This window comes from Nipponia nippon, unplaced genomic scaffold (assembly GCF_047370975.1).
Source record: "Nipponia nippon isolate SJK-2023a ecotype South Korea unplaced genomic scaffold, ASM4737097v1 scaffold_10, whole genome shotgun sequence".
NCBI lineage: Eukaryota > Metazoa > Chordata > Aves > Pelecaniformes > Threskiornithidae > Nipponia > Nipponia nippon.
In genome coordinates, this window is record NW_028262291.1 from 12303127 (window position 1) to 12330052 (window position 26926).

A 26926-nucleotide genomic window follows, 5' to 3' on the forward strand; every position below is an offset into this window, starting at 1 on the left:
CCATGTTACACATACCAAAGATCTTGTTCTTAGTCTTTCAGTTCTTCAGGAAAATGATGTAGAAGAAGCAAGCAAACTCCTGTTTCAATAGAGAAAGTGTTTGTAAGCAGGGTCATCCCTGTCATACCCTAGAAACAAGATGAGAGAGGAAACTGAAATATCCTGGAGAGAGTTTGACTCCTGCTTCAGAGGGAGGCTGCCTGTCACTGAGGAGGTTGAACACGGAAAGCCCCAAGAGAGATCTGTAACCAAAGGAGACTGAGTGCAAGGTTAGGATTCTTTATTCGCTTTGTGTTCTTGTAGGCTTGGGAGGTCTGGGAAGCCTGGGCTTTGTGGAGAGCTGAACTGCCAGACCAGCAGGAAGGAGACAATGCTCAATTTCCACAAAGAGGAGAAATGTCACTTCTGAATCTCTGATGGTCTGTGTCAGGCAGGAAAAACTTTGGGACAGGGACAACCTTGAGAGGAATGACTGTTACCAGGAAAAGACCCTGATATTTGTATTTCCCACATAAACATTTTTTTTAAACTTGTTTCCTCTCCTGTTGTTCAAGCGTCAAGGTTCCTTTAGAAATGATTGTAGAGAACAATTAAGTCTGTTCTCCCATATCAAAAGTTTTCTGTTTAGCAGTTCTCATCAGCATTTTAAAATGTGCTGGCATGAGATGCTGGGAATTTTCCTTATAGGTTACTGTAAGTATTTAGGTCAAATGCTAATTAAACACACAAGATAAAGACCCACAAACAGGTTAAAGACCTTTTATACTGTTACAGTTCAGGTAAGTAATCTTCCACACAGTTTTGGAACAGCTGAAATATAAAAAGAAAGGGGAAAAAAAAGGTTATTTCCATCTTGCTTCATCATTCTAAAATTCTTTTGTCCCTCTCCTAATCTTTTGGATCCTAATCTTTGTCCCTCTCCTAATCTTTTGTTTGCTCTTACAAAACCAGGAGGAAGGAGCTTATTTTTTTGTTTAGTGTTACAAAGGTGTTTATCTCATTTTTCCAGCTAAAAATCCTACTAGCATCAATAGCATGGACAGAGTTTGACTAAAGGAACTTTGCCACAGTGAGGATAATAGGCACGAAGTGTTAAACCTTGGAAGGACAATTAGCATGCAATTTTAAAATGTCAGAAATCCAGCTTTTGATTAGTTTTCATGGTAGGAAATACTTAGGAAATTCAAGGTAAGCATGGAGATGGTAAGGTTTTGTTTAATGTTCTTTGTGTTTTACAGCCACAGTCTACTAGTCCATGAGAGCTACAGAATAACTCTTAGTTTCTGCTCCTACATTGTAAATGCAAGTGAATCCACTTAGAACTTGCTTCAGTGAGAGTAAGTCCGATTACAGTATTTCAGATTGCCATCACTTTGTAGAGGCAGATAAGTACAACACAATAAAGGAGTGAATAGAAATTGGAGCAAGAAATTTGTCTTAAGATCTCAAGGAGCTTTACCAACATTCAGTTCCAAACCACAGCCCAAACACAAACCAATTTTCATGTCTTTATTGCTAATGGATACATCATTTCATTAACCCACAGCATTCTGCACTCAGCCCTGTAGATGCCTGGCTACGTTATAGTATACCCATAACCATGTTATATGCTGCTGTAAGAGATTGGGCCTGTGCCCAGATAAAAGTTAATACTACCTTAAGTGGGAACTTTCTGCAATGCAAACTGCAGTTTAAAGAGGTAGCTATTGTTACGCTTGTGTTTACAGGGCCTTGAAAACAGCCTGGGGATGCAGGACATCTAAAAGTTTACTGAATCACAAACTGAATATGCTGTAACAAAATCATCCTGTTGCAAAAAAAGGCTCATACCATTCTGAACTGTATAAGCAGGTAAAGTAATTTATTAATTAGTACTTGGCATTGGCAAGGCCTCAGCTAGAGAGAAAGAGTGAGCAAGCTGGGGTTTCTTAGCTGAAAGAAAAGTGGGAGCAGAGGCATAACTCTTTAAATACATAAGATTGTCGCAAAATATAAGGGAATAAACTATTTTCCATGTCCGTTTCCAACAGGAAAAGAAGTGATAGGTTTACACCATGGTATGGGTAAGTCAGTTTAGACTAGGGAATACCTTTTAACAGTAAATGACAGTGAAGCACTGGAATAGAGCGTTTGAGGAAATGTTAGGAATTTGTCACTGGAAGTCTTTAAGAACAGGTTAGACAAACATCTGTCAGGAATAACATAAATACAGCTGATCCTACTGACTGTAAAGGGAACTAGCTGATCTCTTGAACTCCATTCCTGCTCTGTGTTTGTTGGAATCTCTGCAAAAAAATTGTTTCTTTGCTAAGACTTCCCGAAGGTTTTCTGAGTTATAGCCGTGAGGATCATTGTGTTTTGAATCAGTCTATTGGAATCACTGGTTTTTGGAACGTCACAAAAGGCAGCAGTGAAGGGCCTGGCTCCCACCTCTGTCCCTACAGTCTCACAAGGAATTCCATTTACGGTAGTGTATCTCCAGATCTGTTCAAAACTAGGTATCGTATTATCTCTGTGTTGTGGTACCTATTTTTGCATTGCAACTCTAAGGCAAAGGAAGGTAAAAGTACTACGTCAATACAAATAGGATAGTGGGGAATGGATGCCTGTCCAATTCCAAAAGAAAAATCCTCCCTGGCATGCTGTGATAAAACAGAGAATTCATTTTATTTACCAGATGAATAGACAACATGAGTAATGAGCTGTTAATCAGTAAAACAGGAAAAAATAGCAAAAGAAAGTGTTTACTGACTTAGGAGTCTAACAGCCTTATCTCCTTTCCTCAGCTGTGTTTTCTGAGTCAGGACTGGTTAAATTTTCCAGCAAGCCCTACATGAAAGAAAGTGTAAAGGGTCATTAAGGATTTCCTAAACTGGCCTCACCTTTGAGTGGGACAGTCAACACAGTTGCTCTGACATTCTTTCTATGAAGCAGTGCAGCGACAGCTGAAGTGGCTTTCAAGAAGTCATTTCAAAGGTGGCCTGACAGTATCCAATACCTTAACTTTTCTTAGCACAGGAGACAAATCGCCTGGAATTTCTTAATTTTCCAAGTTGGTGACAATGGCAACTTATTTTGGAGTTACCTCAGCAGTGTTTTTCATCTGGGTTATGACATTCATGGCTCAAAATTACTTTATAACAGGTATGTAAAGTTCCACTTTTTAAAGTCTCCTAGTTGAACAGTAAAGTACTTGAAAAAAGTAGCTAGATTTGCAAACAAAAATGGGGGAAAGAGAGCATGTGTAAATGTGTTTCTGGCATAGGAAACCACAGGGTTTTGAGAATACAGTGCAATGAAAACTACTCTGGCATATAGGGGACCTTTCATTGTTAGTCTAATTTAATTACTGTCTAATTTAATGCTGCAGCATTATTGTCTAAATGCTACTGAACTGCTTGTTTTAAAGATTTGGTATTGCATTTAGGATTAAGTTCAGATCTACTGAAATGTGATTTTATTTTGTATTACTTAAAATACTACAGCAAACAGTTATGTACAATCCTCAGAGAGCAAAACATGCATGAAACCAGGTCTATGTGTCTGTGATAAAATGCTATCTTTAATGCAAAGTGGTTTGCTCTGTTTTGGCGATATCCTGACACTGTCTTGATTTGCAACATTGAAGGAAATGTGTGGCAGGGATCTTGCAGCTGATCTCCAGGGCAATCATGCCTGTCTCCAGTTAATACAATGCAAAAGTTCCTGTTTTGTATAAACTATCTCTTTGAAAAAATTAACGTAAGGAACTGCCAACATCAATTTTATCACACAGTCCTTGGATAACTCTCCTCCCTCAAACATTATTATATGAGCCTATTTTTTTCAATCAGGGTCATATAATACCCCTTTTTTCTATATGTTAGTGAGATGTGAATGTCTTCTTCAAATTCCATGACCAACTTGACGCAATTTATTCTAACTGCAGTAGCTACTAGGGTATCTGCAGATACTCAATGTACATCAGATGTTTCCAGATGTTTCACTGTAATTTGCAAGGAGTAAATGCTTGTGCTACCTATGTAAAAGAACATACACCATTGTTGCAGACAATTGATTTTCTTATCTACTGAAAGGCTTCTGAAGGAAACCTGGACTAAGTGAGTTAGATGCTCAACTCAAGTCCTGTTGAAATTCCACAGGTCTGGAGTACCTAACAACAGTAGTCTCCTCCAGCAATCCCAACCACTGAATAATTTTGACTGGGGAAATGCAGAGCTTGAGTCTTAAGACTATTCCTTCCAGCTGTTAGGACCCAGCTTAGTTCCCCTCCAAGCCTCCGTTGGGGTACCTACTCATGCACCCCCTGCTCATTGGTCCAAGAGTTCCAGTTAAGCTCAGGGCTGATCTCCAGCTGTGTCTTCGAACTGTGTTGTAGCATGCCCTGTCCCCTCCTGTAGTGACATACTGACTGGGCTTCACAGATGGACTCTGGACTTAGGTTGTTTTTAGCCTTGTCTCCAGGATGGATTTCAGGCATGTGTTATAGGTAGCACCATCTTCTGCTGTTCCCAAATGGACCTTCTGGATGAATCCTGCACCTGACTCATTGTCTCGTGCTCTCTGGGGCTGCCAGTGAAACCTGCCACTGTCACCACTGTGGTCCTGTTCAGGTGCTGCAGGACTGTGCCCTGGTCAATGAGGGCACTGTCCTGCCTGTGCTGTGGTCGCCCTTGACTCCTGGCTCGTCTTTCCTTGTGGAACAGCCTCATTCTTGCTGCTCCCTGACATCAGCAGCCAAAGGAAACTCTCTCTAATAAATCAGAGTGAAGGCTTGGTGCAAGGCAAAAAGAGGGAAACAACAGCTTCCCCAAAACAGCGAGAACAAATGCACAATAAAGCCAATACCCGTAGCTTACAAAAATGGAACAATTTTCTTCCTGCCCTATGACAACTTTGTCTTGTTGTGAGATTCTTCTGTCATGGTCTTCTCACCTTTCTCAGTAAAACAGATTTTTTACACAAGACCCAAATACTGGGGAGAATGTCCCATTATTAGTAGGTTAACTAAATAGAGCAAAGCTTAAAGTACAACTCTGTGCAGCTTGTGGACCAAAAAGGCTAATATGCTTCTAAAGGATTAGTCTGTCTCCTGTACAAACTCAGTCACCTTTAGAACAGAGTTCAGAGGTGATTTAAGAAGCGATGAAAAGACTTGAAGAGGCTACTGTTCTCTTTCTGGATTTCTTCCTCACACTGTAAAACTACCAGGAATTTAGATTGAAGCTGATAACTTTTCCAAAACGTTTCACCAATTTGTTTTAAAAGGCTTAGCAAATTCTAAGGTACAACTTTAGTCCATGTCCTACAGTCACTTTTCTTATAACTTAAGACTTAATTTTCTGGTACTGAATTTTTATATTATGCTATGTATCTATCATGCAATTCTCATGTAAAAATATTTGTCCTGTAATTGAATCACTAAAGACTGCAACAGTTTACAAGTATCTAGGCAACTTTCCAAGGTTTCAGGAAATTCCATTCAGTCAGCTGCTCAGCTTTATTTAAAATTTGTAAAGTCGATCATTGAGAAACTTTCATTCTCAACATTACATTTTTTAAAGGTTGTATTAGCTCAAATCTAAAGATAGGAAAATAATTGACTAAGTAAGCAATAAGAGTAAGAGTGAAATCTGATCATAAAAAGTAGTAAGGGGAGAAAGGAATTAGGCATAAACCATAAAGGAGGAGTGGGGTCTTGAAAACTAAGAAAGAGGAATTGTGGGATGTGCCTAAGCAGCTGAGACAGGGAGTTACTCGGGAAACCAGAAATGATTCTCAAGAGGACCGGGAGAGTTGCCTGTTAGAAAAAGGGAATCAAGAAAACTTAACACTGGAACACATAGAATAGAATAGAATAGAATAGAATAGAATAGAATAGAATAGAATAGAATAGAATAGAAATTTCAGTTGGAAGGGACCTACAATGATCTGCTCCAACCGCCTGACCAATTCAGGGCTGACCAATTTAAAGCATGTTGTTAAGGGCATTGTCCAAATGCCTCTTAACCACTGACAGGCTTGGGACATCGACCACCCCCCTAGGAAGCCTGTTCCACTGTGTGACGTCTCTGACACAGAAGTACTTTGGCCAAAATGACAACATACAAGAGGACATTCATGAAGACAGGCTGGCTGAAAGGAAGAAATTTGACAGTGTGAATCATCTTCACACTGGGACTACTTGGATAGACTTGAGGTCCTTGATACCTACACACACATCTTCACTGAGCAACAGGGCTTCTCTGTATCCTCATGCAATATGTTTGGGCTTGTCTTATGTTCAAGTCAGGGCTGGATGCAGCCATGATTTGGCTATGGGGTCTGCTCCAGTGTTCTGTGGCTCACCTGCCATGTGACTGGCTCTACAGCGTACAAGGAAGTGTTAATGGGAGGCCACAGCCTCCATCGCTGCTGATAAATCCACCTAATTCCATGATTGCTCTACCAAACATTTAAGTCCAATTAAACTAAATGTTAAGGACAGCAGAGATGCATCTTTTACCAGAAGCCATTTCCACCCCCACCACAGCCAGTGGGAGCAGGAGTGAAAAGCCTGCCTTTCTTTTAGCACTCCACACAAGCTTAGTCATCTTTTTATCTGCTTCTCATCATGGGAGTGGCTTGGCTGCTAGTTCTATCTTTTCATTCATAAAATTCAATTTAACCTCTATTGCTAAGAAGTCATGTGGTGGATCTGCAGGCATCACTTCATCCTGCCTTGAGAATTTGTGGATTGCCTGTGTTCTGATGCATAGATTTTATGAAGTGTTCATTAGTGTACATACCTGGTGAGCACACAGTCTGAAAAGCATATTGAGCAAGGAAGCCACATCTGTGGCTGTTGGTTATCTGAAATGTTTGCAATGAAATGGTGAAATGTTTCATTTAATATGAAAATTACTGTATGTAACTCAAAAAGAAAAAATCTTTTTTCCAGCTTATGCTTCCAGTGAAATATGGAGGCAAAAGAGTAATATCCTTTCTCCTTGTCTGTGTCAAATCCTGAATTCTGTCCTATGTCCTTAACACAGGCTAAGAAAATACAGGAGGCGTAATCAGACCTAAGCTATGCATTTCATAGTGTCATGAATAGTGCGCCAGCTGTGGCTATCTAAAAAAGCTGGATGAACTGCCTACGGAGGAGGAATGGGGAAAAGTGTCATAAATTCACCTGGCCTATCCCCTCTTTTCCTGCTGCCTGCCAAGCACTCAGTAAATTCAACACTTGGCAGTTGCTGGGGGGTGGAAGCACCATGCCAAGCTAGGAAAAAAAAAAAAAAAAAAAAAGTTTAGGAGGAATAAGGAACATAAGGAATGATAAAATCTTTTAAATCACTTCTTTTCCTGTTGGAAATGGACATGGAAAATAGTTTATGCCCTTACATTTATTGGTATATTAATTCCATGAGAAATTATGTCTAATACCTTTGATAGAACTCATATTGGTAAGAGTGGTGTACTGACCGAATCAATGCCTCAGTGCAACTGTTAGTTTTCTCATTTTAATTTAAAAATAAAGAGGAAAAAAAACCTGTCTGATTACTCTTCCCATTTTGCATGAATAAGTATGACAAATAAGAGTGTCTTTAGTAAGAAACTGACTCCAGGTAGTGACTCAAATGCCAACTGTACAATCATTTAGTCTAATAACAGCCAAACCTCTTGAAATTCTAGACTATTGTGTTAAGAAAATACGTTCTATTTTTAAAGTATGTCTTTTTTGCTAGAAATTAGTTTTCTACCATCCTCAAGCTAGAAACTTTTAACAATGTTCAATTCAGTCGAACATGATCTTAAATTCTTCATGAGGAATAAATGTTAATATTCAAATACTAACCTTGAATATTTATGTCTAAATTACAGGTTCCATTCTTTCACCTTGCAGGATCACAGGTGTAGGAATTTATATTGAGGAGAAAGTTAATTTCTCAGAAGCAAGTAATGCATGTAATCAACTGAATCTACAACTGGCAAGTAAAGACCAAGTTGAAAGGGCTTTGAAACATGGCTTTGAAACATGCAGGTATATGACATCAGTTAGTGTCTCATTACCTTTAGTGAACACCTTTACACACATCTGAGGCTGGTGATAAATCTAATATTAAAAGGACTGATGCTTTTTATTGTAGCTTTGGATGGGTGAAAGATGGATTGGTTGTCATTCCTCGGATATCATCCAACAAGAAATGTGGTAAGGGCAACGTTGGACTAGTGCAATGGCGTGCTGACCTCTTTAAAACATTTATGGTTTACTGCTTCAATTCCTCAGGTACGTATGCATGACAGCTACATTTTTTGTGCTTTGGCTTGGTTTTTATTATTTTTTAACATCTGCATGAAAAAAATCATAACAAGTGAGTGAGTTCTTATAATTTGTTGGCCCTTTCCCTCCCAATCTTAAATGTTGGCAAGCTGTACTTAGCTCTGTAGGGGAAAAAAGCTTCCAAGAAATACAAAAGGTCAATTCAGTTAATCCGAATTAATAATTTGGTCCTGCCTTAATCCGAATTAATAATTTGGTGCTGCCATGAAAGCTCTTGAAGAAGAGTTGCTTTTACCGTTCTGTAATGTTGGCACAATGCTCTTAATATGTTTTGATTATTTAGGCACGTTAAGTTGAAAGACAGTGAATCAAATCTTTAACCACGGTGTCTGTGTGTGGTGTGTGTTTTCTTGCAAAAAGAACAAGAGTGGGGTACTTCAGGAAAAGTTGAATGTTTTTTGATAAAACGAAATGTATCCATTAAACTAAATTAAAACATAAGCTAGACCAGCTGACAGACCATAAAACTAACTAGATTCCCGGTCTATTATCAGTAAAATCAAACAGCTTCCTTTAATGTGCATCATCCTATATGTGAAAAGAGCAGTCCTTCCCCTCATTCTTGACTGTTTATTCGCAGATTGAAGACACAACAGTGGAACTTGGGCCTTGATATAAATTAGATCTTCTCAGCACAATAGATCAGTATTGTTTCTTAATGACTTCTATGGTATTAACCAAAAATAAGTATTTAACTAGAGGCATTGTGTTCCTGATAGTGTCCCGTATCTATGCTTATTATGTAACAAGTATCCCAGTAATTAGACCATATACAGAATCAATAAATTATTTCTAATCAGTCCCTAGACCTCGCCAGTGAGTTCTAGATAACAAAAGCAAGATATTATGTACAAAATCCTGACATTTTTCAGGAAAGATATGTGAACAAGGGTTGGAAAGAGCAGGAGAAAGATGGATATGCAACATACGCCCATGAAAAGATAAAAAGACTTAAGACCATGTCTGGTGACTGTGAACATCGGAGCTTACGAAGAGACTGAGGATAAAGCTGTTAGGGAGAAGGCCATGCCTTCACCAGTGGGGCTTTGTTCATGATCCTGGGCCATTTTAGTGAAGGAGGGTAGGTAATATAAGTAGTCAGCTTACAAAGTATCTGACTGCTGATAAGAAAGCACTACAGAGAGAAAGCACCATTAAACATTGACATCACCTAACCTGTAAGGTTAAAAATTACAGGATTGGGCTAACTTAGTTTTTCTCTACAGTCCATAGCTTTTATTGATGAATGCATAGGTGAATTAGTACTCGGGTAACATGCTGTAAAAGAAGTGGCTTCTATTGGTACTGTTATTTCTTCTGTTCCTATGCAGCATGGTGTTTCAGTGCATGAAATATGTGTCATTCTGCATCAGAAATGTTGGGTAGGTTGGGTAATGCTAAGGAGGGAGCTTTGTTCAGCTTTAATTCAAAAAAATTACACTGTTACAGTATGTGAAGTTAAGCTTGTTGAATGGTTAGAAAATAATGTATGTTTAATATTGGGATGATTCTTCATTTCTTTATCTTAATTGCCAAACTGCTGCCTGTTCCAGGCATTTCTTACCCAAAATATTAGCAGAAGCTCATTCTGTCAATTTTCTTTGTGCCAAATAAATGCCAAAATCACTTGAAAACTGTAGTGGAAAAAGTAAAAAGCCCCTGCCATTTAGCTTTTTATTCTGTGAATGTAACTGCGTCATCAGACTTCCCATGAGGATTCATTTGGAGAACACCACGTATGTCGTTTCCCTGTTATTTGTGTTGTAATCTGCTTGTTACTTTAGTGAAATTTTTATAGCTTTACAGAATATAGAACTTCACTAGAAAAGAAGAATTTTCACATTTTCATATGAGCCTGATTTAGAACTCAGCTTTTCCATTTACATATAAAAGTCCACTTGCACCCATGTTTTTATATAGACAACATTCACATCATTTAAATGACTTAATTTCTGACTGTGGTTGAAGTTGGTTTCTTTCTAGCCTCCATTAGAATCGTGTCACTTTTTTATCTCACGCTTGTGCCTGGTTTACCTGGAAGTTTCATGGGCTACTTTTGTTTCCAGAAAATCAAAGTGGTGTTCCAAGTATCAACAGTACGTGCATATGTTTTGAACATATAGGTAATATAATAGAAATATTTTTGAATCTTGGATCGGCAGTTAAGTCTCCTGCTCTGCAGGAGGTCATATTATCGTTTTTTATATGCATTATTATTCTAAGTACTTTTCAGGAGGAATCTTGTCATTGGTATGCAATTACAAAATGAGAGCCACACTTGCTCAAAAAAGTGTTTAACTATGTGAGTAATGATAAAAGGTGTGTAATCTGGGTTGTAGCCACATGTTTGAAATAGGCATGCCTGATCTGGGTAAGGCTTTTGTGAATAAACAAATAATAATTTGCCAGAAGGGAATGACTGAAGAACAATTTCAATAAACATGCGTGTACAGTTAAGTACAAAACTAACATCCAACACAACTCATGTATTTCCTTTCCCTGCTGCAGATGTTCACATTAATTCATGTAAACCAGATCCAACTACAACCATACCACCTTCATTAAGTGCACCAACGGACTTAACTGCATATTCAGGCTCTGATTTGACCGAGAACACCACAGCAGCGCCCAATGTGACTGAGTCAGAACAATCCCTGAAAAATATAAAAATTCGCGTAATATGTATAACTGAAACTATATTGCCAACAGAAGGGACTACTACAAAAATCCCAGAGGAACACGCACCGATTGACTCTCCGAACTACACTTCCCGTGCTGCTTTTAAGAATGATGCCATTGTCTTTGGAGGTAAAGGCCATATATGGTAGCTATTTAATCAGAAGCACTAGTTCCGCAGATGTTAGTACTAAAACTGTTTACTGCTACTTTTGTTTGCTACTCCAGCATCTATTTTGATATAGCTGAACCTGGAGGCAGAATAGGAGTGTTATGGTTTGGCAAAAGCAAAGCTTATAAGGCAGAGGATTTAAAAATAATTTTTAAGTAGAAGTAAGATCTTATTTTATACTTTTTGATAATATTTTAATATGAAATGGTGGAAGTTCATTCTGGTTAATGAGATTTGGGGTAAATACATTTCTGAGAAAGTCTTAGCAAACACCATAAGCTCAGACTAACGGAAAACTCAGCAGGCTCTTAAAAACAAAAGAAGCCAAGAAAGTTTTAAGGAGAATTGTTGTCTCCAAATATGGAAGTGTTCTCGAGATATGAGGTGTGAATAAGTAATTCTAACATACAGAAACGGAGAAATAGACTAAATATGAGGAAAAGCATTCTAACTGTAAGCGTAGTTAATCACAAAAATGTGTTCTCTAGGCAGGTTGTAAAAACCCTCCAATGAGCAGATTAGACAAACATCTGTCAGAGATTGCCTAAATACCTGGTTTAGTCTCTCTTGAAAAAATGAGCAGGAGTAACTAACCTTTGGAGATTCCTAATACCTCTATTCTTGAGTTGATGTGTATGTACCTCTTACACTAGGCTGTTTTTAGAAGAATCTGTATTTACGCTCATGAGCCTTTAGAAAGTCAGAATTAAGTACATATAAAAACCCTATGCTTACCTCATTTTTATCTCTAGGTATCCCCACTGCACTTCTTGTACTGGCAGTCGTCTTCTTCATTGTTTCCGTTGTTCTAGCAGTCTGCTATATCAAAAAGTAAGTTTTTTCTTTTTTTTTTTCTCTTGGACTGAATTAACTCCTAGAGTACAACCAGTGAATATTTTAAATATATAGCTAAAGAGCAGAGAAGTAATGATAATGATGTAACAGTGCAGCACAAAGAACAAAATCTTAAACCCTGTTGTTATGCAGATAAAGTTTGTTATTGCTGTTGCCATTCCCTGCTTTAGAAAAGGAATCAAAGACAAATATTGCCTATTTTTGATTAGGCAATCATGCCTAGTGTGAAACATTTCCAAGTGAGCCAAAATAGCAACACTGGAGTGTGGATCTGTGTGTATATAAGCCTGTTTTATTCTTGTTTCTTTCTATGTCAGACTCAAGGTAAAAGTTTTTATTCTTGGGCTATGATTGTGTTCAGAAAAAAATAATTGTTGAGCTCATTTGTCATGCGTAAAGATCTTCAACACAGCACACCATTAAATCATATCAAAAAGTTTTGTACATTTCTCACATCCTAGCCCAGATGGCTTTATCGTTACGGACCACGAATCCTGAATTTACGTTGTCTGTTTTTAAAAAAAAATACAAAAATATTTTTTTAAAAAGCACACTGCTTGAAAAAGCACAATGATCTAGCATGCCACTATTCTCTCTGAGACTTTTGCTTGAGTATGGCAAAGAAAGTTAATTCTAGATATTTTTTACTTTATTTCTTGGGTGATACTACCAAACTATGTCAGTGTTTCTGCTTCACTATCCTTTTTTTCTATTTAAAGGTACAAGAAAACCTTCCCATTTTCAAACAAGAATCAGCAAAAAGAAATGGTTGAAACTACTGCCCTCAAAGAGGCTAAGTCAAATGACAAAACACCTGAGAAGGAAACAAAGAATAATGGAAAAAAGGTAGAAGAGTCTAAAATCAAGCCTGAGGCCACAGTAAAATGTCTAGAAGCAGAAGTTTAAGGGGAAGAATGTACACTTCTTGATAGAAATACAAAACAAAGCACACAGAACTTAGCAATGCTTTTAAACATGGGTGACTGTAAATACTCATGAATGAATATTTTCTCTATCTTAACATATGAAAACTTGTTTTTTTAATAATTACGTCTTTAGCTATAAATGCTCTTGCAGAAGAACATGGTATCTTATTAACTTGAAATAAATAAAAAATCCATATTACAGCTCATTTTTCATCTTTAATAAAGAAGTCCTTAGGAATATGCTATTAATGTGTGTTAACTCTTTTCACAAAATTCAGATCAATATATAATGAAAAGGGTTTTTTTTGTCTGGCTGGAGGATGTCTGCTAACTTAAAGTCTAAAATAAAATGATGATACTGTAGCTTGTCCTCATGTAGATTAGCTTATTTCCATTAAGTAGTTGCATAGTGTTTTTTAAAAAGTCTGTTTACAAACAGAAGAAATAAGTCTGTTTACAAGTGAGTAAAAAATCAAAGGATCAAGCCACTGTCATTCAAATACCCAAGGAAGGGTACAAAGATGCTGATGTTTATATATATACAGTAATGAATAACTTTATTAGATGTCTTCATCATATCACAATTTACTGTTTTATTTATTAAAAGCTGTATCATTCTTCTGCATCAGATATTTGACGGGGGGAAAAAAAAAAAACCTTGAACTGTATCTCAACAGTTATATTTAAGATCTTTTGTGTATATTTAAGTGCGGCTCTCATAATAAAGATGTCAAGTGGTATGGGACGTTTACAGTACTTCATAAAAAAATAAGGTATGGTAGATATGCTTGTCTAGACAATTTATTCTCATGAAAACTGTCTCACAGTAAAAAGAGCTCATATAACCGTAATGTTACAGAAGTAATTAGTTGTTATGAAAGAACACCAGCAATTTATCAAATATTTTCTTGAATAAATGGTTTGGATAACTTATTTTTATATGTGAAGGAGGTTATTGTGGCAAAGGAAGTTTCTTTTTTGATCAAGCAGCTTGAAAAGCATAGTCTTAAATAAAATAGCAATAGAACTGCTCACCTATATTGTGTTTTCTACAATGTAGGATACTGGGTTATGAACTTTCATATTTTTGACTTTCATATTTCTGATCACAGAAATTAAAAAATTGCCCAGTGGTTATATATTCCACTAGATAGTGAGTTATAGTGTATTGCTAATAGCATACTTAGATATTCCCTGTGTTGTTGTTTGTTTTCTTTTTTTTTTTTTTTTTTTTTTTTTTGATAGCTCAGAGATATTTCATGGCTCCAAGAGTCTGGACTGTGTTGATATGCAGTCCACCACTGCCATTAAATCTATACTACTGCAAAAAGACTGTGATTCAGTACAGCTCTAAAGACCGCTAATTTCAGCTGTCCATCAACAGAATTTCAGCAGAAAAATGTGCAACAGAGGAAAGCACTAGGTACAGCCTTCACACCCAGTGAAGTAATTCCTGCCCTTGCAAAATACTGCAGTAATGCCCTGTATCTCTCCTTGCCACCTGACTGAAAGCACCCTATGCCGTGTGAGCAGGGAGAGTAGGCTGCAGAAATAAGGCCATCGGAAAGGCCACAGCCAACACTTGTCACGATGGTGTCAGCATAGCAATTGGGCTTAAGGACGCAGGCAACGCTAGTGGATACCAGGTAATTTTGGACTTTTTTGTGACATATTACAATTTCCGTTCTGCCTCTTTTCCATGTTTTAGAGATTAGAAATTACCTGTTTCTCTACTCTTTTCCCTACCACCAAGAGATAATTATCTGTCACTTCTCTTACTCTCCTACTAATATCATCTCTCTTCCTTTTCTCTCAGATTGTCTCATTCACACCTAAAGAAATTCAGAAAATTATTCTCTAGTTTCACACAGGCTGGAAGTTTGTTGCTTCTGTTTTAGATCTAAATAAGGGCTTTTTTCCCCCTGAAGTGTTTACTTTCTAAAAAACCTATACTAGTTGATATAATAAGATACTGCCTTAACCTATAAATGTCTTGTTTTATCATGTACCTTAAAAACTCAGATAGCTTTCATCCTGACCTTCATGCTGACATCTGGCTAATACACATAGTTTGATCTGCCCCTCCTTTCCATCGCATAATTTATGCCAACACTACAAGGGCTAAAAGGAACCTGTTACACTGTTCTATACGTACTAAAAGCTAGCTATAAGTACTAATCAACAAGTACTGTATTTGATACTGTCTGTATATAATGAGTGCTACTCAGTCACATTCGAATTAGAAAGTACAAAACGTTCTTTCTCATTGTTTAACAGAGTTGCAGGGGATGTACCACTACAGAGCAAACAGGAAACATTTATTTAAGTTCTAGACTGAAAGTGTCAAAAAACCAAACCCTTAACTGGTAGTAGCAGAAACTTAAGAGAAATTCCTCGTTGTGTTTCTGACTTTCCTCAAGTGTTGTGCTTTTTTTACAAGACATTCTCAACAGCTGTGAAGTTCCTTGATGTCTCAGAAATTGCATTATTCTCAAGTATCTTGGACAAATAATTATTCCACCTAGCAGGAGATCACAGTTTGTATTAGTCATTTGACAGTAACACCACTCAGATTCCCACACTGAGGCTACAGATGTTCGCTGACCTTAGGCGAAAGGGGTGGTTGGCCTGCAGGAAATACAGCGAGGTTCCCAGTCCAGCCCAATCCCTGTCTGGAATACAGGGGTGGGATATCGTGGGAAGTACGTGTGTCTATGTGTGAACAGAAGCGGGCAGGAAGGGGAAGTGCTACTCCTTTGCTCCTCTTTAAATTAAAAAAAAAACCCCAAACCATAAACCAACTCTAGAATTAAACCTTGAAGCATCAGGATGCAGATGACCTGGAGGATGTTCTAGGATTTCTGTTCGTAAATGGCTTATCATCATTCATGGGTGTTGGGCTTTTTTTTGTAACCAGGTCAGCGAGCGCTGACCTTTGCCACAGGCATCCAGCTCCCACATCCTCCAGGCCAGCCAGGCTGCTCTAGCGGGGGGGTGCTTTGCACCAGCAGTTGCTGGCCTGTGATCATCCCACCAAGGCAGGCACTCGGACTCCATTAAGTAGCATTTAAATTGCTATTTATTAGAGCTAATAGAGAATAGTATGGGTAGTCCTACGTCCCTTCAGACGCTGGGAACCCTGAGCCGCGCAGCATTGAGCGGGCACCTCCCGAGGGTGCAGCAAGGCCCGTCTGCGGCCAAGCGACCCCGTTTTGGTCATTCGCGCTATTACAGGATTTTTCTTACAAGAAAACAACGCTGTGCACCGCTGCTGCTGCACAACGGACAGGCTGTTCAGCCGGGGCCTGCTCCGCTCAACCGTAACGCGATCGTCGGCCCTCCCCGCCCGGATCACTACCGCAGCGCGGCGGGCGAGGAGGGCGCCCGGCCCCGGCCCCGGCCCCGGCCCCGGCCCCTTCCGCGCCGCCCCCCGCCGCTGCCCGGCCGCGGCCCGGCGCTGCTGCCGGGGCCCTGCGGGGCGGGGCTGGCGTCCGCCGTGTCCCGGCAACAGCCTGAGCCGCGCGCTGGCGTCACCCAGCCGCGCCGGGAGCCGCCGCCGCCCCTGCGCCTGCGCCGCTCGCCGACTGCCGGGGCGCGCGGGGGAGCGGCCCCGCTCCGGTCCCCGTCGGGCGGCGGCGAGCAGGATGCCGGGGCGCTGGGGTGAGGTTGCTGGCGGGGCCCCCCCCCGTCCGCGGCCCCTCGGGGGCTGGCGCGGCCCGCAGTCACGGCGCCCTGGGGCGGGGAGCGCGAGGCCCGGGCCCGGGCCGGGGGAAGCCGTTGGGTGCGGGCGCCCTGAGCCAAGCCCCGTCGCCTCCCTGAGCCGGGCCGCGCTGCCGCGTCCGTCGGGGCGGGAAGGGCCGAGCGGCGGTTACCCGCGGGCGCGGCGGCCACGGGGAAGCGGCGGGGGGCGGGGGAGCGGACCGGGCCCCGCCCCGCCCCACCGGGCGGTGCGGGCGTGACGCAGCCCGGCTCGTGCGGGCGGCCTGTCTCGAGCCCGGCCGTTGAGTACGGTTTAACGGTCGGGTGAGGGCAGCTGCTGTGCCGCGGCCGCTCGCTGCTCCTCCTCGGCTCCTTCGGGAGGGACTGGGAAGGGAGCAGGCTCGTGCACACCTGATGCGTCTGTGCATAGTTTTGTGTGTTTCTGGTCTTGAAGGCTATGCGAAAGGAGACGCTTTTGCACACGTCTTTGCAGCGGTTTTTTTGTCCAGAGTTGTCTGCGGTACGATCTTACATTATCAGTTCAGCAGGCTCACAGGCCGTGCTTTGCTTCCTCAGGAAGACTGCATTTCAGCTAGAGGGAACACAGAAGAAGTGGAAGATATGGGCTAGGCTGTATTTGAGGGGTGAAAGGTTACGCTGTTGGGAGGTTGTATCTTCTGGGTGTGTGCTCACCAAATGACAGGTCTAGGGAGTGGAAGAGGAGATGACTGGAGGGTAATTTGGAAGGAGAAAAGTGACTTGAGGAGGAACACATCTGTCAGAGAATAGAAATTGGTCAAAATTCACATGTTAGATTGGACATTCATTCTCCTGTGTGAAATACCGGAATAGTCCGTAGAATGCTCCGATATGAACTCACTTTGTGCTGTGGTTTTCTTAAACCGTGGCAAGATCTTGACAGCTGTAGACCATGTTCCTGGGGAGTTTTATGCCCAAATGCAGCGATACGTACGTGCAGGATGAAGTTCTGATTTCTGTGATGTCTCTCATAAGGTGTTTGTAATGCACCTAGTATCAGATTATTGCATATTTAAGTTAAGGTTGATATTCTGCAATTAGGTTGCCCTTGCAGACCTCTATCTGTAGAAGTCTTAAAAGGGTATGAAACTACTGGTTTGCATTACAAGCGACGAACTCTGTACAGACAGAATTGATTTGCATGCCTCTGCTATTTCAAGACAAAGAGCAAAGAGAGATTTGGGGGGAATGCCAAATGAGAGGGATCAAGGGGAGGAAACGGGTAAAGGCTCAGAATCAGAAGGCATAGGGTCGATCCTTATGCAGACTTTTGGGGAAAAAGGTATGAGTGTAAAGGGAAGGTGAAATAAGTTGAAGCTGGAGAGGTTTGAGCCAGTCATTCTGTAAAACATCCTGAAGTTGAGTGTTTTGTGTAGATAGGGAGATTTCTAAAGTGGTTTATACTGACATGGATTCCTTGGCTTACCAGTTTAAGAATGCTGTGAGAGTTCTTTTGATCTGCCAGTGTCAGTCTGATGTAAGAAAGCCAATTCCTGATGTAATGTCTGTGTATAGACATACATCGATACACTTATTCGTAGACATTCTGACTTTCACATGCACAAATATTTAGGAAAAACAAAGATTGTCATAAATTACCATTGTCATCTTAAGATTTTCTTTTCCATTCCATTGGATGTATTTATATGTGTGTGTTGGAGCTGCTGAAAAATCTGCATGAAAAATGATCTCTCTTTGATAGAAGTATTGCTATAAGCAAAATAATACATTTTTCGTCAGTTGTTAATGCCACATTCCGGTCTCTTCTAAGTGTTCTGCATTGTTTCTGATTGGACTGTTCAAGTTGTGTTACTGTAGTCTAATTATTTTAGACTGGTTAGTGGGTGGCTAAACTCTTACACTAAAAGAAAATGAGGGAGTAGCCGTTCATAAAACACACAAATGTAACTCTAAAATATTTTTAGCAGAGTCTCTACAAGTGAATGAGAACTTCTTTCTACGGAACTGAGGTGAAGAACTTCACCATGGGTCAACAAATTTCAAACCACACACAAACTGTAATTAACAAGTTGCCAGAAAAAGTAGCAAAGCATGCCTCTTTGGTTCAAGAAAGTGGTTTCCTAACGTATGAAGAGTTTCTGGGAAGAGTAGCTGAACTTAATGATGTGTAAGCCTTACTTTGTTTCCTTCTTTTTTTTTGTGTTTTACAGAGACCTTGTCTGCAATGTATTCTCCTGTGCTGGCCAAGCCCGATCTGGCCATCTTGTTTTGAAATGTTTCCTTCAGTTCTTAAATCTTCTATAATGGTTGCAATTACACTTCAAAACCAAAGCTGTTTCTCCTCCTTAAATTCACTTTTCTCCAATACTCTTCTTCCAGCAAGTGTTGCTTCTCTCTTAGATGTTCACAAGAGATAGACGTTCAGCAGTATCTTTTCGTTAGTGTTACCTGTCTCCCTTACTCCACCAGCCACCTAAAGATGCAATGCTGCTTCCTTTCTGCCCATCACTTTTGGTAGGAAGTAGCAATACGAGCCCTATAAAGACAGTACTGCTACACTAGGAAGGTAGTACCTGAGACAGAACTGTTTGTGACCATCTCTCCCACCTCTGTGGACGTGCAATGCTGTTCCTTGTTAAAGATGAGACGCGCCTTACTGTCTGAAACCAGTGACCAAGATAATCCCAAACAAAAGGCTGCATAAGTAAGATTTTTCATAACCTGCCTTTTGTTTGACTGATACATTGGTGGTAAAAATAAATTAACAAAAGCAAGAGTTGTCATTTTTACCCAATATTTATGGTATAAAATGACATGAAGTGGAAACGTACACACTGAAAAGGGGCTTTGTAGTGAATGGCTTTTGGTAGTGTTTGTCGTTTAACTATAATGGGAATTTGTATTCAGTTTAGAAATTGTTTTGTACAGTGTCTTACTTTTATGAATGACCTTCAAGAACAGATAGCTGTCTTCTGGGTAGACACATAAATAGATTTTGAAGAACATTACTTTATGTTTTGCCTGAGAATCTAAGCCTATCACAGTGTAATTAATTCTAAAATATCATTGTTATTCAAGGGGGTTTTTATTTCTTTACAGTGTTTACTTCAGCCTGACTGTAACATAGCTTGTCCTGATTCTTATGGAATAGACCTTTGTGTCTGTGTTCCATTTAAAAAAAATACAAAAAAGCAAAAATCTCAGGGTCACCTGAAGCTTTCACCTGACTGCTTCATTATTAATATGTACTAACAAAAATACACCTCATCTGCATGTGTTGGTACCTGCATGCTTTTTTTACATACATGGTAAGGAAATAACCATTTTAGATTGGACCACAAGATTGTATGATTACTGTAATAAACAGTGAAAGTATATATAAATTAAAATGTCCTTAAAGGACACTTGCTTGCTGATGCTGGATCAAAAGACTTGCACATCATTTTCTGAAATTTACTGTGCAATTTAAAGTGAAATGGACTGTGTACTTAATATTTAATGACATGCTAAGAAGGTCATTACTCTTTAATTTCATGTCTCTGGGCAGTATTGATAAAATCTCTTTAAGGATAAAGAGCACGTAGGTGAACAATAAATAATACCACAGTGGCTGAGGTTGCTGATCTTTGCATGTGTAGCACATGATGTAAAACTGATGTTTCTTTATTTCAGTACTGCAAAATTGGCTTCTGGACAAGACAAACATCTGTTATTTGAAGTGCAGCCTGGTTCTGATTCTTCTGCTTTCTGGAAGGTGGTCGTTCGGATAATATGCACTAAAGTAAGATTGTTGAAAATTTTAATTTGGTGGGGGTTTTGTGTACAGATATTTCAGGACTGTCACTTCTACTGGCAAAGTCCTACACCTGCTGCATATATTTTGCGTATATATTTTGATACAGGTGATGTATTCAAGGACACTCTTTGGGATAAATTAGGTCAAAATTCTAAGTTTCTGCAAAAAGCAGGTTAACAAAAATATTTTCATAACTAAGTTTAAAGGAATATTTTCTAATGGAGTTCTTACAGCCCATTAGTTACCAATTCAGATGATTTGTGAGTTCAAGTCATGGTAATCAAATAGTACAAAAAAGTGGAAACTATGTTGTTTGATAGTAGTAGAAGTTAGTCAGCAATTCCAAGTATTATCATTTGAGCTAGTGTAACTGTCTATATTCTGATTCCTTAGAAAACCAATCTAAAAGTTAAATGTTTAACTTAGTTCGAAGAGCATGACAAAACTTACTAGGTTTGCTCCTTCGAATGAGGAGATTTTTCCCCTCTGTGTCCTATCAAGTAACATCCTTAAATGGTCCTGAATCCAGTGAGCAATCTTAACATGCGGTTTCAACCAAGCCAACTCAAACTTTGTTTGAAACTAACAGTTTGCAATTTTCTGTTTGCTCTTAGTTTTCATTAAGGCAGCCATCATTGTAGGTTATTTTAAGTTCAAGTATGAAATGACTGATTATTCTGTTCTTTGTTCTAAGTTTATCCCAGTTTTTTAGGCATTAGGTCCCTACTCACAACTTAATCCATTTGAGTAGTGATGGTAATTGTCTTGCCCTAAAAATGTAGTCCTAACGGTGGTATTCTTCATGATGAAACAGCTGTGTTTGCAGGTCTTAACTCTTGTTGAAGCAGACTGCAATTTGCTAACATAGTGATGGACACTTGGGAAGGTGGCTACTGCCATGAGAACTGCAGGGCGTTAAAAGAATTTTGAGCAATGTCAAGTAAAAATCTGATCTGTAATTGTAAACAATTCTTATATCTTAAGATAAATAAAACAAGTGGCATCGTGGAAGCTTCCAGAATCTTGAACTTGTATCAGTTCACTCAACTTTATAAAGACATCACCAGTCAAGCAGCAGGAGTTCTTGCACAGAGTGGTACTTCTGAAGAAGCTGCTGAGAGTTTGATGTCTGTGTCATCTTGTCAGGCCAGCTTGTGGATGGGAAGGTATTTTGATATACTCTAGCTTCTGACCGCAGTTACAACATAAATATTTTGGAAGTTGTGTGTAAAATCTGATCTACAAACACCTAATGATCAAAACAGCATGCTCTTGGCAGATGCAGACTTTGTATCATCACAAACGTGAATAGCTGCAGTGTACTTGGGTGAAATTCTGCTGGTGCTACCATACCTTAGCTTCAGAACAATCATTTTAATGATCAGTTCTAATATAAACATGGTATATGTTGAATCTCCTGAATAAAGAAACAGGAGGAAATGGAATCAGCTGCAGCTACAAATCTAGGGGTTTTGACAGTGTTTGTTTAAACAGATTTTGTTATTGTTCCACTTAAACTTTCTCTTCCTCTTTTGCATTTTGGCATGTGAAAGTTCCCATCTGTTGCCACTAGAAACTCATCAATTATAGTAATAATTTAACTTGTAAGACTGGAAAAATGTGAACTGTCTCACACATGTTGACATCCTGCTTTGTTAACTAGAGGAAAAGCAAAACACTGAGGTCAACACCTGCAATAACTTCAGTTCAAACTCAATGTAACAGCAAGAAGCTTGTCACCCTTTCCCTTGGTGAAAATGTTGCTAGCAGTGATTCCTTACTTTTAACTTTCTGAATTAGTTCAGAGTTCTAACTCAGCTTTAAATGAGGTAGAGAGAGGTTTTTCAAGAAAAAGTAGTAAATGGTATAGTTCTTTATATCAACCAGTGAAGAGCTGGGAGCCAGGCATTTTAACAAAACAAGTTGCTGAGCTAGTTAACTGTCATTAGAATGTCACACTCCAGCTGTTAGAATGAGAAGAGGGCTGGCTATGTTGTCATTCTACAGACAGAGCCCACTGGTTTTTCTACGTCAGTGGACGGCAGAATGTGTTCTTTTCATTTAATTTCCTGTTTCTCTTGTTTGGGAACAAATAATCTTAAATTATTGGCTGTTCTGAGTTATTAAAATGCTAGAATTCGGTAGCAAATTGTGGACGTGTTTGGGAAAGCATATTTTCCTGCTCTTTCTCAAAGATACATGGTTATACTAGAACACATGTATATCTGGAAATGGCCTTTTACTTCAAACAAACAAACCAAACAAAAAAAACCCCAAATGCTTATGCAAAACAACTTCATATATTGCTAAAAAAGTAGATATAAGGTTTCCTAGGTGAGTTTCTTTTTCAGTTTTCAGACTTGGAGCTGGGGGAGATGAGCATCCTTCATGTTTGTAAACTTCATCGCTTGAAGTAGTATTAGTGATAAATAACAAAAAAAAGAGTATCCTTTTCTAATATGCTGGTAATAGGCTGCATTTAGTGAGCTTGTAGCTTATCCAAGTTTTTCAAGTCATTAAGGAAAACAGAGGCTGAAGCACCTTCAAGTATTTTACACCGAGGAAATCTTCTGTTTGTTTTTCCGTGATACCCTCCCATTTGCCTAAATTCTTCTCACCTTTAGACATTTTTCAGCTCTGCAAGAGCTAGCTGTCACTGTCCAAAAATAGCAAATATTATCTGTTTCATTCTTCTTCCTATCTTAACTTCTTCCACTGGAATAATACCCCATTTCTCTGGAACATCCGCTTCCTATTTGGAGCATTCCAAAATATCCATAAGTGTTTTATGCTTTCTGATAATGAAGAGACAAGCATTTCATTAGTTTGTCACTCTTGTATTTTACCATTTCTTCAGAACCTTAGTCCAACGGCTAAATCTTAGGTTCCAGAAACTTTATAAATAGGACATCCATTTTAAGTGTAATCGCTTGTATATACACCAGCAAATCTCAAAAATTTAAGTGTTATCAAAGGTTAGTACTCAAGAGTTGCATGGGGGAGGGAAATGAAAGGGAGCAAGTCCAAAGAACTTAGTGAGCTAATCAAAATATAGGTTTTTTGGAAACTGTTGTCCTCATTGAATGCGAATCACCATCTGTAATTCTACAGAAAAAATCTCCTAGCATTCTAAAGTAATTTCTCAAAAAGCAAATTGAAAAGGAAACCCCAAGGACCTACTGAAGAATGAAACAAAAACATGTTAATTGCTGTCCATTAGCTGGCTAATCTATACAGTTAAAAAAATATTCTGTATTTGACAAGCTCCAAGCTACCTAAGCAAAAGCAGTCTGGTCAATAGTCATTAAGGTGGACTGTCCCTCCTGAAATGCCATTCTTTCTAGAATGCTACTTCTGTGCCCCAAGTCACAGAAGGGATTCCCAAATCCAAATTTTTGGAAAACCTAAAAATTTCAGAACACATATTTGGCTGTCTTGGAAGTGAGCCATGATTATAAAATTAGGGAACTTTGCATGTCTGGTTAGGTCAGTGAAAGCTGAGGATTCTCTGCACCTTTGAGAAGTCTTGATAATGCAAATATTACTACTATTAGGAACTTTCCATACAGATATCTGTTATTTGGGGGAAAAAAAATGAAGACAGATAAAATGAAAATGTCTGTCCTGGGGAGTGATCTGATTTTTAAACTTCCACACACACACACTTCCCTGAGAACACCTAGAAGTTTAACTGGAAAAGCTGTGGTAACAGTCAAGTTGAGAGAGAGTCCTAATTTGAAGGGACAATCATGAGGAGTGTATTGCAAGCTAAAACCAGCCTTTTCAAGCTAATGAGCAATTTGGCTGTTGGCATTTTGATGGCATGTGAAATTAGTGCGTTCTAGTAGTGATCCTCTCAACATGCGTGTTTTTATCTAGGATATAAGGCAGTACGCAGAAATTTGAGAGAGTTCGTTATGAAATAGTTCAGCCTGACACTCCATGAAAAGAAGGCAGATTTTTCTCCTGCCTTTAATGTAAACGATGTTTCTGTTCTTTTGCCCAGTCATGTGATATGTAAGTTACAACTTCTCACCCTTCCTTGTTGATACGAAAAAAGAGTTGCATAACCCTTTGCAGCACCAAAAGCACCACGTGACACAACAAATAAATGCGTGTTCTAACTTAGTTTAGTTCATTTACTGCTGGATGTTGGTAGCTTGAGGCTGTCTGCTGACATAGGCTGGGATGATGTAACTAGGCCATTCACAAAATTACATATTCCTTGCAGATAAGCCCGGGTGTTCCTTTCTGTCCGTTGCTAATTATTATGAAAAAGGTAGCAACTAGTGTAGTTACTAGGGCATAAATATAAAACTTATTAGTTATCTGGGAGAAAATACTGTCTTCTCTTCTGCAGGGTTAAACAGTTGACAGATGAAGAGGAATGTTGCATCTGCATGGATGGGCGTGCTGATTTAATCTTGCCGTGTGCTCACAGTTTCTGCCAGAAATGCATTGATAAATGGTAATACATATTAAAGGATATTCATTATTTTATAGTATGTACCGGTTATCTGACATGTTTCAGTTTGGTCTGACAGATTCCTTAGTTCTCATATAATTTAATGTCTGAAGGTATTTGCAAGCTAATGTACATATGATATATAACAAGCTTGAGTAAAAGCAGACTGCAGCAGAAGGAAAGAAGGATTTCAAGATTTGTAAGCATCTTATGAGGAATTTCATTTTGGAAAAAGAGATGTGAAAGTGCTTTTCAGCATTCGTTTTGTAATTTATTATCTGTTTTTATTCTTGTAAAATTAAATTATTGTATTCTTGCTTGAAGACTAGAGAAGACAGGGTATGTGCCGATGCTGGCATGTTATGCTGCACAAAATCTCATCAAAAGCTTCTTTTATAAGTTGCTCTTATAACTTCCATGCTCCCACAAGGAGAAAACATAGTAAAAATCGCTGGATCTCAGAGTGTAACTAGTCATTTCTCTTCTGGGAAAATATTTTAACATCAGCAATACATGGACTGTGGTGGAGAGCAGATTATTTTCTACTTCAGCTAATGAATCAGCTGAACTCTTAACTAAGTTCCAGTTACACCATTCTGGTTTTGGTATTCGATTTTTAAGGTTCATCTCTTCTTAACCTAGGCATGTAACAGAGGCTCGCAGCTCAGAAGCATAATTGTTTGGGACCCCTGAGATAGTTGGTGGAAGGTGTTGCAACCCTGAGGGACCAATTCTAAATTTCAGTGGGCTGAATGACCCAGGAAAAGGGTTCCTTTTTATATAGGAAGCTTATGGGGACTGGTTTCTGCAGTACCTCAGCTGAATATCTAAAGATAGGAAGACTTAATTTAGATCATGGATTTCCATTTAAACTTTCTGGACAGGTAGCTAGATGCATTCTGTTTAACCTGAGCAAACTTGATTATGAGGAACATGACTCCAAATTTATCACTCAAAGAATGGAGCTACATTCAGAATTGTCGGCCAGTCTTCCTCACCAAGAAAAAGTATTTAAACAACAAAAAAAAATATATGTGGTCTAATCCAGTTGACCTGATCATTCTTGAAGTTCTCACTGGAATGGGGTTTGGTTTTTTGTTGGGGTTTTTTTGTTTGGGTTTTTTTGGCTTTTTTTTTTTTTGTCTGGGGGCTATTTTGGCTTTTTTTTTGGCCAGGAAGACCATCAATGAAAACTAGTAATTTCTCTGGCTTCCTAACAGGAGTGATCATCACCGAAGCTGTCCTGTCTGCCGTCGGCAAGTGACTGGGGCAAGTGATTCTTGGGTGGTCTCAGATGCACCTACAGAAGATGATATCGCTACTTATATACTTAACATGGTAGACGAGGCGGGCCAGCCTCACAGACCCTGACACTGGCCAACAAGCTGATAATAGCAGAAGCACTTGAAGCTTTCGTTTTCACGAACATCTGTTTTTACCTCTCATTCTTCCACAGTCTGTCTTTTACTTCTCTCCTTGGCTGCTGTGAATCTACGCTGCTCTTTTAAGAGGGTATATGAGCCGGTGTACGTGTGTGCAGTCTTAATTATTAATCTGTACTTTCAGTAAACTCTTTGGTCATTAACAAAGTTTATTTTAACAACTTTCGATATTAATTAACAGTTCAACTACTAGATGAAGCAATCTATAACAGCACAACCACAACTGCTAACTGCTGTTTGAACATCACAGCGTACTGCCACAGAAGGTGAACCATGTCAGATGGCTTGACCTCACAGTTCTTATCCTTAAAAGCAGTCCCTTTTAGTTCCATGACAAATGTGAATAAAGATGATGAGTTAGCACTAATGATTATTAATCTGAAATTTTACTGCTGAAACTTGAAGATGTCTTACTGCCTGTTCTTCAGTAGCCAGTTATTGCTGCTTTTAGTGTTTACAGATACTGATTTCAATCTGATCCGTTATGAGTTTTGGTATTAATTATTTTAAATCTGTTTTGGAGAGTGTAGGCAGCTCTGTAAATGTACTTGTGCCCTTCCCTTTATTCT

General features: G+C 39.2%; 2 protein-coding genes across 3 annotated transcripts; both read left to right on the forward strand.

The window, feature by feature from the left end:
- Positions 1–2866: 2866 nt before the first annotated feature.
- On the forward strand, positions 2867–13888 carry LYVE1 (lymphatic vessel endothelial hyaluronan receptor 1). The gene is made up of 6 exons (XM_009461451.2): positions 2867–3144; positions 7867–8026; positions 8133–8272; positions 10835–11134; positions 11927–12005; positions 12749–13888. The coding sequence occupies exons 1-6, from the start codon at positions 3063–3065 to the stop codon at positions 12933–12935; spliced, it is 948 nt and encodes a 315-aa protein (XP_009459726.1). The 5' UTR covers positions 2867–3062; the 3' UTR covers positions 12936–13888.
- A 2610-nt stretch (positions 13889–16498) lies between these two features.
- On the forward strand, positions 16499–26724 carry RNF141 (ring finger protein 141). 2 transcript variants are annotated; one of them, XM_087745149.1, is made up of 6 exons: positions 16499–16615; positions 18622–18821; positions 20327–20435; positions 21435–21616; positions 24811–24918; positions 26136–26724. In XM_087745149.1, exons 2-6 carry the CDS (start codon positions 18637–18639, stop codon positions 26284–26286), a joined length of 735 nt encoding a protein of 244 aa, XP_087601275.1. In that variant the 5' UTR covers positions 16499–16615; positions 18622–18636; the 3' UTR covers positions 26287–26724. The 2 variants fall into 2 exon arrangements, with proteins under 2 accessions (XP_087601275.1, XP_087601284.1); XM_087745158.1 differs by having other exon boundaries at positions 16505–16615; positions 18619–18821.
- The last annotated feature ends 202 nt before the right edge of the window (positions 26725–26926 follow it).

Bases quoted from the DNA above. Each gene is read 5' to 3' on its own strand.
- LYVE1 (XM_009461451.2), top strand. From the start codon at position 3,063: ATGGCAACTTATTTTGGAGTTACCTCAGCAGTGTTTTTCATCTGGGTT. The intron at 8,027-8,132 runs GTATATGACATC...TTTTTATTGTAG, and splicing joins CATGGCTTTGAAACATGCAG to CTTTGGATGGGTGAAAGATG. The intron at 12,006-12,748 runs GTAAGTTTTTTC...TTCTATTTAAAG, and splicing joins GCAGTCTGCTATATCAAAAA to GTACAAGAAAACCTTCCCAT.
- RNF141 (XM_087745149.1), top strand. From the start codon at position 18,637: ATGAGAACTTCTTTCTACGGAACTGAGGTGAAGAACTTCACCATGGGT. The intron at 20,436-21,434 runs GTAAGATTGTTG...TTATATCTTAAG, and splicing joins TTCGGATAATATGCACTAAA to ATAAATAAAACAAGTGGCAT. The intron at 24,919-26,135 runs GTAATACATATT...GCTTCCTAACAG, and splicing joins CAGAAATGCATTGATAAATG to GAGTGATCATCACCGAAGCT.